Source organism: Balearica regulorum, chromosome 8, assembly GCF_011004875.1.
Source record: "Balearica regulorum gibbericeps isolate bBalReg1 chromosome 8, bBalReg1.pri, whole genome shotgun sequence".
NCBI lineage: Eukaryota > Metazoa > Chordata > Aves > Gruiformes > Gruidae > Balearica > Balearica regulorum.
In genome coordinates, this window is record NC_046191.1 from 17,095,198 (window position 1) to 17,107,211 (window position 12,014).

The 12,014-nt window shown below is 35.6% G+C and overlaps 1 protein-coding gene across 1 annotated transcript in view; it reads left to right on the forward strand.

Moving 5' to 3' along the window:
* The window catches only part of HS2ST1 (heparan sulfate 2-O-sulfotransferase 1), an 82,203-nt gene extending 70,623 nt beyond the window's left edge, over positions 1 to 11,580 (forward strand). The window contains exons 4-7 of the mRNA XM_075759866.1: positions 723 to 861; positions 4,407 to 4,504; positions 5,747 to 5,904; positions 6,935 to 11,580. Of these exons, the coding sequence (XP_075615981.1) occupies positions 723 to 861; positions 4,407 to 4,504; positions 5,747 to 5,904; positions 6,935 to 7,161 (622 nt within the window). The 3' untranslated portion in view covers positions 7,162 to 11,580. The remainder of the gene's footprint in view (positions 1 to 722; positions 862 to 4,406; positions 4,505 to 5,746; positions 5,905 to 6,934) is intronic.
* Positions 11,581 to 12,014: the final 434 nt, after the last annotated feature.

Below are 12,014 nucleotides of genomic sequence, written 5' to 3' on the forward strand. Positions count from 1 at the left end.
TTAAAGGGTAGCATTTGCACAAAACAGTTTTGGTGGTTTAAATCTTTCTCGTGTGTCCCATGAGCTTACCACGTCATTTCATCAAGCTTCCTGTTTGTACCACAGTAAATCAAAATTTGCTTAGGGTAAATGTCTAAGGAAAAAATTTATATCTTTAGGTAAAGAAGTTAATATGGTTACAGATACTATCTTAGGCTTATATTTAATAAGCATAGCCATATGGATCCAACCCAGGTAATGGATAGGCTCTGAGCGCTGTCTTCCTTCTGTAGGAGTTCATGTCTCTGACAACTGGAGACCTGCCAGGAAAACCACTTGCAACATTGAATAGCACAGTTCAGGAGGGCAGGAACTCAGTACCAAACTTCCTTGTACTTATTACTAACACATATGTGGCTGCTAGACTAACTAAGGCATTTCTAGAGTCTGGATGGTTGTGTTAACATTTTTAGTATCTATTGTGTGAGAATATTTTGGGTTAATTTGTTTCTCTAGTAAAAAACCCTAAAATCAGAATCCTGGGAAAACTGAATTTGAACTGACTTTCACATCCACGTAACACATTGGATATGGGGATGGGAGGAAGTGATCATTAAACTTCCCCTCACCATCGTCTTCCCTGTATATAGATTTCAGTTGTATCAATAGAAACAAACTTTGAGGTATTAGATGAGAAGCTTTGATTTGGCCTTTAAAAGACATTTTTTCCTCTTTTACTTCAGATTTGGTGTTAAAAAGAAACCAATTTACATAAATGTCATAAGAGATCCTATAGAACGACTAGTTTCTTATTATTACTTTCTGCGCTTTGGAGATGATTACAGACCAGGGCTACGGAGGCGAAAACAGGGGGATAAAAAGGTAAAGTACACTTTCTTATATATGTTGTTCTTACTAAAGTTAATGTGAAAACAACTTAAAAAAATGTCCTGATAGAGGCTGAATAGTTCTTGTATCAGCATTGGTGATGATGGTGGCTTTGTAAGTTCTATTCTCCCTTTCTCATCCATACTGGACCAGAATGTAACATTAATTATGTTCTTTGTAACCTTATAAATTCACTTTATGGTGCAATTTGTTAAAAAAATCAAATGAAGTTTAAAAAAATGTTTTCAGATATCCAGAGTCCTAAGTATCAAGTTAAGCTTATTCTCCTGTGTAAGAAATCTACATTTCTTCTTGTTGAAGACTGAGAGATACATCTTTCACCAAAAGCTGTAGAACTGTTGATGCTTTGGTTTGATATTTGATTTTTATAATTAGCAACCCAATTTATTTTTTTTAAATGTAAGTATTACAATGGAGTTGTATAAAGAGTCTGCATGAAAACTACGGAGTATAAATCATACATTTCTATACCTCCTCCATCTGTCTTAGGTGTCTGTAGGAGTAGTTCAGGTTAGCATATTCAAACCTCGATGACTAATTGAGTTTCAGAATGGCAACATCATTTAGGCTCCGTTATATATTTATTCTGGAAATAATTTATACATCTGCTGTCATGGTTCGCAGTAAGACATTTATTTGTTGGAGCATGTTGCTTTGGACTTTTCTTAAATCAGGAAGAAAAATAGGGTATTAAGTATATTCATATAGTTTATAAAACTATAGTTAGAACAGTGTGGAAGCTTTTATAAAATGTAAGGGGGTTTTGTACTTTACAGAGCCAAACACTTTTTAAAATTTCAGTAGCAATAGTTTCTCAAACTGATGAAATTTTTCTGTAATGTCGACAATTTAGTGTAGCACCATGTGAATACTGAGAGGCATTGAAAAATTAACTAAACAAAAGTCACACTGAATACAGCTTAGTCTATAAACACTACAACAACTAATAAACATGACTAATCATTTTGTATGACCCTTGCCATGCCATCCAAATAGTGTTTTTTAACTATTGGGAAGAGACCGATCCGCTTTTCCACTTGATAACTAACTGCTCCTCTGTTATTTAGGTTTTGGCGCCATCTTCAGCTACTGCATTTCAGTTTGTCCAGGCATCCTACAGCATAGGCAGAGGAAAGCTTCAAGCAGAACAGTAACTGAAATTATGCTTTAAAAAAATGTGTCTTCATAAACTGACTGCAGAGATGATTTGGTGTTATGGTATCATAAAGGCATTTTTAAAAAGGGAGACAGGATCTCATACTTTGTAACCTTTTCACGAGGCGCGCAATTTGGCCAGTGGAATTCCTTTGTGGTAAAGATGAATGAGGTGGAAAGTTCAGTGTGTTACGTAGTTCAAGCTGTTTATAGGACTTAATATTTATTAAAAAGACTGAAATTTAAAAGTTTTAGCTTATTTTTGAATTATAATCCGAACAGACTTGTTAGGTAGTCACTGGAAAATGTTAAGCCAAAATCCCAAATGCTACTGCTTGGTAGACTGCACTTTTAAGTTCTGATTTGCGGAAGATGTTGAAATGCATTCCTTTTCATAATGTTTGTAATGCATTACAGTAATAATCTTATGTTTTTTCTGTTTACGATGCTTTTTTTCATATTGTCACTAACATACCACTTTATTTAGGTCTGAGACTTGTTGCAATATAGATTTAACTTGTCCTGTAAGCATCTCTAGTTCATTTGAAGTGAAATTGATTTGATATGCCAAGTTTTAGGGTTTCTTTCATTTATATCAGGTGATGCTATTTTTCCATGGTGTTTCCAAGAGAACTGTACATATTTAGAAGGTGTCAGTTTTAAATACATTTGATATAAAATTCAGTAATCTCAACGATAGATTGACCCAATTGCAGCGTCTATAACACTGATATCTGTGCTAATCTGTGTTATAGTAGGTTCACTAAGAGCTCTTCAAATGAAAAGTAGGGAAGGTCAAAAACGCAATCTTTCTAATGGAAGTCAATTGTGCCTTTATTAAATGGAAAGGAATCTCAACATACTTTACACCCTTGCCCCCTCCCAGTCCATACTACAGCATTTCTATGGAAGAGTTCTTCGTTAATTTTCTTTCTATATCCCTGTGCTTCCAAAGTTATGGATAGCTTGGCTCCAAGAACAGAATCTGTAAAGACAAGTGTTTCTTATAATGAAATCTCTGGATGGAGTAGTCAAGGTAAGTATATAAGAGGAAATGGGGAAGGAAGCCTGTCCTATTTCGTCTTAGAAAATTACTTGCTTGCTCTTGCATATTAACTATAAAATAACCTGCAGGTAAAAGCAAAGAAGTCTTTCTTTTGACAGATGCCAGTTCATATTTAGTATACACATTCATAAATTAGGAGGTGCATTTAAACAATTTAGTTCTTTAGGTAATGCTGATGTTATAAAGTACTCGTTAAGATCAGCGCAGAATTTCTGTAGAGAACTATGCTAGAGAAAGCATACCAGTGTCTGTCTTAGTTAAGCTGCATTTTTATCTGTCATATGTGACATACATGAGCTATTCCAAACTCAAAGTGCAATGTGGACCAAGACACAACAGGTTAATCCCTGCTTTGACCTGATATCAGTAAGTTTTTCAGATTATCTCAGGAACTTCACCTCAAAATAGAAGCCAAGGATGTTGTCCTTGTTCTAACACAAAATAATTAAACATTTTACATAGTTTTGAACAGGAACTTGTGATTATACAGAAGAAACAGTCTAAAAAGTTCTCTGTGCAATCACTTATTTGTTACTAAATATTTTTTTAAAAAATCCATCCTAGATACATGGCTTATATCTTGATTAGAAGTGTCATAAATACTTACTTTATGGTGAGTGGGTAAAATATTTACAAATTCTTTCCAATGCTAATGGAATTCTTATTGTAACTGTGTTACTGCAATTGAAACTCTCTGTTGCTACAGCTTTCTATCGATGTAGAGCGATGTTGTATGGATGGAGTATTCTGTTATGCAGGGAACAACTTGCTTTCACATCTTCTGATTGCCAAAAATAAATTAGCCTCTGAAATTGCAGTTGTCACAATATTTAAAATGTAATAGAATATTGTTTAAAGTAAAACACAAAATGCAGTGTTCTATTGTATAAAGATCCAGCTGTTTCAATATCCACAAATCCTGGTGGCATTTGATGCTGTATCTTTAGTGACTTCTTTTGTAAGGCAAGAATAATGATACTAACACTTACTGACTAGTTTTGCTTGGTTTGACGTAAAGCCTTTATCAAAGATATCTCAAAGGTATATCAAATGTATTGGGTAAGATCAAATTGTTCATTGGTTCTAATCATAAAAGACTGTCCAAGTACTGTTTTAATTGAGACAAATAGGTACTCCTAGTAACACTGTGAAAGCAAGTCTTGCAAAAAATACTTTTTTTCTTTCACATGATACCCTGTGTTTTTCTGTCCCTGCTACATTTAGCCACTAACCAGGTTGAGATGTTCAATATGTATACTAGATCTTAAAGTTCAGCTCAATTTTGTCTTTGTTCCAGACATTTGATGAATGTGTGGCAGCTGGAGGTTCAGACTGTGCTCCAGAGAAACTTTGGCTTCAAATTCCGTTCTTCTGTGGCCACAGCTCCGAATGCTGGTAGGGAGATAAATGTAGCTTAGGTTGTTAGTCAAGTATATCAGTGATGAAATCTAACTGAACAAATTTGAATATGTAGCACAGTTGGGGAAAGTGTGAGGGACTGGACAGAGTGAAGTAGCCGGTACTTTAGTAATGTATTTTCTTTTGAAGATGCATTTTACTGAAACAGTCTTGTAGTTCTTCAAACAAGCAATATGTTTGGATTCTGTGTCAGCAGTGCTATGAGGGGAAAACAGATGTTTTCAATTTGAAAAATATTTTTTGTAGATTTGGAGTCTCAACATTTTTCTCTTATGTCAGGCTACAATATCTGTCTTTCTGAATGGAGATATTTTGTTCAAGCTCCTAGAGTTTCTGTGGAGAGTAAAATAATTGAGATCAGGATAAATTTATCTTCTTAAACCTTTATCAGATATCCAGTAGTCAATGCTACTTAGTAGAAACTTAAACATAAGTAAACGGCGTCCATCTGTCAATGCAGCATGTTTTACAACAATGGCACAGACTTTAAAAACTCTTTAGCAAACAAAAAAAAAGGGAAGGGAGACACGACAGATTATTTGAAGGATTCGGAATGAAATCAAGGGCAATTATTTGTCAAAGGTACTGTTCATCCAAACCTAAGCAAAGTAAGTGGCCAAATGGGAGCTCCTCTTTCAGTGGCTGTTGATCAGACCTATCTACATGTGGGCTAGATGGAGAAGGAGAGAAAGAAAGAACTCTGAACCTATCTGAAGCTGTCAAACTATCTAACTTTAAACCCTGTCTAAAACTATAAAAAGGAGGAAAAAAAAGTCAGTTTAATTTCTGTCATTCAGTATAGAAGTCCTCCCATTAAGCAGAATGACTTTCTAGTTCAGAATTGTGTTTGTAGGATGCAAAAGGGAAGGTGCGTTCTTTCCAGAACCATATCTGGTATGTAATGTGAAAGTGGAGACTGAGTATTGACATTGAGAAAATGTAAATCCTCCAAAAATTACGTTGCTAGAGACAGGAACCATATACACGCATGTTTTGTTGTAGATGAGTTATTAGTCAAAATAACTGGAGGAGTCAAATTTTTAGATAAGAACACAGATGAGAGAAACTGGAAAGGGAAATGAAGTTAGGAATAGTTATAACTTGAAATAAGTCTTGCCTTTCCTATACAAATGGCCTGTTATGAAGTAATCTCCATCTAGGGACCAAGGATTGTTGGCTGACATCAGAACTTACTGTAATTGTTCTCTGTCATTCTAGGAATGTGGGAAGCAGATGGGCTTTGGAACAAGCCAAATACAATCTGATTAATGAATACTTCCTAGTGGGAGTTACTGAAGAGCTTGAAGACTTTATCATGTTATTGGAGGCAGCTTTGCCCCGGTTCTTCAGGGGTGCCACAGAACTGTACCGTACAGGTATTTAAATGGTTGATTTCCATGGGTTCCATGGATTTTTCATCATCTTATCACTTTTTTTTTAATGTGAATTCTTTAGACCTAGATGAACAGTTTTGAGTCTCTGCCAGGTTTGCTTCTCAGTTGGCTGATGTTCCTACAGAAGAGACAAACTCTTTAAAAAACTCTCAGTACAATTTTTTGAGGGCAGCCCAAGTAACTTTGTGTACTGCCTTACACAAATTATAAATATTTAAGGTTGGGGTAGTGATGACAGATGTTTATCAGAACATTTTTGAAAGGTCTTGCAGGGGCAGATTTCCATTTCCTCAGAAACCTTGCTGATGAAATTAACTGTGCTTGATGCAACCTGCCTGGCTGTGCAAAAAGGCCCAAGGGATACAAAGGTCCAAGTACATCTTTATCTTCCTGAGGACGTAGTAAGACTTTTGTTATATAGCTAGTAGCTCCGTTTCTAAGAGCTGGCTATGCAACTTCTGATGAAGGAAAGGTCCATCTTAACAGGGTTTCTGTCTGCAAATAGAGGGAGAAAAGGGTCTGATGCATAGAGCCTAAATGTGTGGTATTAACAAGTTTATTGTAAAGCAACAGATAGCAATTCTTAGGGAAAATGCTGTCATCGTTCTGGTCAACTTTGTCCTGTGAAAGAAGTCTTGCTCTGCAGTTTGTAAAATTTTTAACATTTGATACCAGATTAACATTTAAATAATTAATTTGGAAAGACCAATCTTGCTCCAAGTACATTATGTGGAGTAATCTTGTTCCTTAAATGAAGTGTTCATTCCTTGGGTTTATTAGAGTAAGGAGAAAGAATTGAAAGAACTGATGCAAAATTCATTAACATTTAGTGAGGGAGACTGCAATTTTCCAACCCTGCATGTTATGTTAATAAATTCTGGATTAAATTCTGTCACTTTTAATGCAGTTTATCAACATGCTGAGAGTATAAAACTCTATAAATAAAGGACCGTAAACATTGTTTAATCATGTGAACTTTAAAGTGAAGTTATTGCTTTCATTTTGCATTTAGGAAAGAAGTCTCATCTTAGGAAAACAACTGAGAAAAAACTTCCCACAAAAGAAACTATTGCCAAGCTACAACAGTCTGAAATCTGGAAAATGGAGAATGAGTTCTATGAATTTGCACTGGAGCAATTTCAGTTTGTCAGAGCACATGCAGTTCGGGAAAAAGATGGAGAATTGTATATTCTGGCTCAAAACTTTTTCTATGAAAAGATTTACCCTAAATCAAACTAAGAACACTATACTGTTAGATCTATGGACCTATATCTTTGGTCACATCGTCATCTTAGTCCTCAGCCATGGAAACTAGATTGCTTGTAGACCTCCAAGACATTTCTTTATAGATCTGAGAAAAGTGGGCTGTGGATCACCTCCAGAGTGTTGGATACTGGCTAACTGTGGTGGTAATCCAGAAGCAAAGGCTTCATTTCTTTTATCTAACTAATACTTTCAGTGGGACTTAATATCCTTTACCTGAAGAAATCTACACTTTAATTCAGAGCAATTAATACACAGCAGTTCTAGTTGAAAATATAAACAAACAAAAAATGCTTCTGTTGATGCTCTTTTTAATTTTCAGAGCAATTTATTTTCATTTATACTTCTGTGAAGAGGAAATAATTTTTCCCAGCTTTCAACATGGAAATTTTGGTTGTATACAATATGAGTAGTGTTAATAACTGGTTGACATCTGTGCTTTGTTTTTGTGAATCATGTCACATGATATTAATTGGGATGGTTAATCACGTTCTGCTGAGAAATGCTGCTGCTGCTGAAATTGCCCATATTTCTATATGTGGTTTTATTAAAAAATTACAACTAATCATTTATGTTAAAACATCATTTCCACATTAATATTGTAAAAAGTTAAAGAATCAAAGCAGTGGGGGTTTTGGTTTGGTTTTTATCCCCACCACTACTGACTGAGGTTGGGAAAACTACGAAGAAAGTTGGTATTGTCTGCAGTTCTAGTTGATCCTTACACAGTGGTATAAAAATCATAAATTCAGTATTAAGTTTCTCCATGGATTCTTTGTAATAATTGTAAACTGAGGTATTGGTGAATCCATATTATGACTCCATTAGTGAGCTGTGGTATGGTTAGGGTTTTCCTACTACTTCGATACTTTTACCTGTAGAATATTTTTACTAAGGTGCTTTATAATGTGTTTTAAAGCATTGCATTTACAAGAGGAGTAAAATGCTGTAAATACTGCTTATTTTATGTATTTGGACCAAAAGGTTTTAAGTAACTAGTTTAAAGTGGGGTTTTTGCACCAGTTCTGTTATGTGTGAAGTGAAAAACATAACATCTGCTTCCTGGTTGAGTTAACTGTTGGACATTGCTGAAATGCACTTCAGTGACCTCTCTGACTTCAATACCAGAATGTTGTCCAAGGATTCTCTTTACAGAAATGTAGTCTTCATCCTTTTATTACGGTAAGAGGACAAGAAGAAAAATGTCATGTGTAGTCTGGTTGAGAAAGTTGCAGTGAACTTGACTGACATAGCTGTATTTATGTGACTGCCTTATGTGACTATTGTAAATTTGTGAGTTGCCATTATTAACAATGTGAAACACCTGGTAGATGAAGTAAATTGAAATTTGAGAACAGATGTTTGGGGCCACTGCGTTAGACCAAATGGCAGTGGAGAACTACAAGAATTAGTTTCCTATTGAATTTTCTTAAAGATCTGAGTATTTACACATCTTACACCTGCCTTTTCTTAAAGTGCTTTTCAGAGGGTTTGATGGGTGAAGGCACTGAGGAGACAAAGTAAGGAATGCTAGTAAAGGTTTAAATTCCTAAGGGATGATGCTGAAGGCTTAGTTTAAAATTACCAAGTGGAGTTTCTTTAACCAGCTTGTTCTGGTAATGAAAACAAAGGAAATGGAAAATGGTCTGTGAACTGGATGTCTGCAGCCAAAAGCAACAGCCTAGTTAGAGAGGATAAGGAGAAACTATCAAGTACATCTTGCATTTTCTTTGTTTTCTTGGATTTTTCCCTGTGAATTTTAAAAATAGATCTCTCTTTGTTCTTCCCAAATAATCAGGGAAGTCCCTTCTGATAGCTTACCATTTATATAGCATGAACCATGCATAAGATTTCCTGTTCTAGTTCTTGTCTATTGACGTCATTAATAATGCCAACATGTTTGGGAACAGGATGTGTTAGTTCACACATGAAGACGTGTTTCCTACCTAAAGAAATGAACTGAGGAGTCATACACAAGAAGTAGCTAATGAAGATCTAAAAATTTCCGTAACACAGCAGTAACTTTTTTGAAATAAAATGAATATTTATAACCCCAGGAAAGATTATCCGCTCAGTGATAGTTTTATGTTAGATATTATTTTGACTATGTTGCTTTCCTTCAGAATAATTTGGATCATTTTACCTTCTTGAGTTTTCTGCAGAATTTTCAGAAGAGCACCTCTACAAGAACAGAAGAGTTTACTAAGTGAAAACATAAAATATTCATCGAAGTAACGAAATAGGTATGCAGACAAAGAAAGAAATAGGCAAAACTTCTACCGATTTCAGTAAGGCCTACAGAAACCTATTCTATTCTGTAAACAATTTTAAATGTTGTGTTTCCTTTATTTCCTTCCAGGATTTAGAATTTCTTAATTATGAGTCTTCAATAACAAAAGTAATAGAACAATGCAATTATTTTTTTTTTAGTTTTAAAAGAGCAATGTATTTTTCATAGTTCGTATAAGAAAACACATTTAATCAGATACCACTTCATGTTCTTTGTTGTGAACTGACAGGGTTGAGACAAAGAAGAATTTTAGGAATATTTTTTAAAAATACTAGCTACGATTGGAGAGGTATTCTTTCCAGACAAACTCTAAAAATCTTATTGTCTGTGGAACACAGAAGGAATCAAGACTGTCTACTTTTATATCTAGTGCAACTGTTAAGTCAACTATGAACTTTTTAGAATCCTTTGAATTCAGAATTATCAAACTTGGATTTCCTAAAAGACAGTTTAGGAAAAGGAGCTTTACAGATTTTTTAATAGCCTGCTCTTTTCATCTTCTATTCAGAAATGGAAACAATCCAAATTGTTGGTATTAGAAATATTTTACAGTATATAAACAGAATGTATCTTGTGTCTTTTCCCTTTTTGACTTATAGTGAAAAGCAGCAATATATGTATTTTTGTTGTTGCAAGTTGTATGATCGGTAAACTTACTATGCAGCCTCCTGAACACAGATCGTTTAACTGAAGTCACTGTAGTCTCTGCACAGGAGTGAGATTGGCTTTTTGCAGGGCTAAGTTCGTTTGAAAGGTGCTGAAATGCTCACACACACACATATATATATAGGTGAGAGTAGGTTTTGTTACACTGTTCTGTACTTTTTGTACAAAATTAACACCGAGATTTTGTGCAAAACTGTAGCCCTGTTGAACCTCTTGATGTCAGCGTAACGGCACTAGGTCCAGCTGCGCTGGTAACTACATAGCCATAACCACAGCATGCCTGGAGCGCTTGTGATACACTGGGCAGTGTCGACAGGAGAGCAACAGTGGTTTTAGCTCCTTCCCCTAATAATTCTGCAGCCATGCAACAAGAATTTCACTCTTAATTTTGTTAGTGCATCTACAAGCAGACACAAGGCTAGGGTGCAGAATGTGCTACGTGCACGTTTCCACTTGCTCTGGGTTGATTTTCAAGCAGTCTCTCTGTTAATGGTACACTGATCGTGGCTTCGTTTCCAAACAGGCATGAAAATTTGTAGCTATACAATACAGGAGAGGAAGAAGCAGCCTGTCCTGGTTGTTTGAAATGCCTTTTTCGGGTACATAGTTTTTCTGAAGACACTTAGCTATTTTTGCTTTCCAGGAATAAACATTTGCTTATTTATGGTCTCAGAGCAATTCTGTTTTCTGTCAGGGAAAATTCAGTGATTGTCTGTTATAATTCTGTTAAAATTTTGCATTAAGCTTACCTGGCGTTGCTAAATGTGCATATGACAAAAAGGTATATGGATGACGCTGTCTGAACTGTGCTGCTTAAGCAGTCAGTGGAAAAGCCTGATTCAAGTGCACTGCCAATTTTGCTCTTCAAAATTAGAGCATATTTTATGACTACTAGAGATTTAACTTAAGGAAACTGTAAGGCTGCTTAGTTGCGTGGATGCTTCCTTTACTGCGTAAGCCTATGCAACTACGTAACCTTTGCAGCAGTATTTATAGGAAGAGCCCTCTTCCTGAGACTTTTCTGGAGTGTAATTATAAATGTTCATACACTTGTACTGTCTGATGTTTACATCAGCAGCTTTCTGTAGCTTCTGTAAAGAGAGACAGGTTTGTGAGCATTTCTAAAGCAGTACTGAATGTAATTTTGAAAAACATGGATTGTGCTTCATGACTTTTTCTTTTTAAACACACACACACAGCTAAATAGTGCCTTTTTTCCTCACAATCCATGTTGAAGATGCTCGCTCCCACTCACCCTCCGTAAATTGATTCGTTTGTGCAATACTATTCCAACTTGAAACCATTTTGTCACAGCTGTTTGGGAAATAATCTCCATTTTTCCTTACTATGCTGCCAGCTTTCTGTTGTTGAAGTGTTTCAGTTGATTACTTAATGCAAATGCTATAAAATAAAACACCCAGTGGGAAGGGAAAAGAAAAGAAGTCTGGTGTCCTGTCTTACTATTTGCGTGTCACACTCACATTAAATGCTCTTTTTCTAGAAGATGTTGTTATGCAATATTGTGAACTTCATTTGCAGCTATTGTGATTTTGGAGGGGAGGGGTGAGCTGGAGTGTAGCTTATCTGTAATAATTTCATATAGCTATAACCTAATGCATTTTAGGCCTTTAGAATTTGCATTAGGCTTTCTGGCCAGAAATGTAATGAACTTGCAGAGGGTATACGCTGTGCTGGAAGTGTCAATGAAAAGTTCTTAATATTAAACCCAAAATTTGTAAGAACAGAAAACTGGCATTAGAACACTGCACTGGTCCATACGTGCTTCCCTGCGTGAGGGAACCAATGACCTGACCAATTGCTGTGGTACCGGAAGACGCTCAGTTACTGCAGTGATGAGTGTGGTATAAGAACT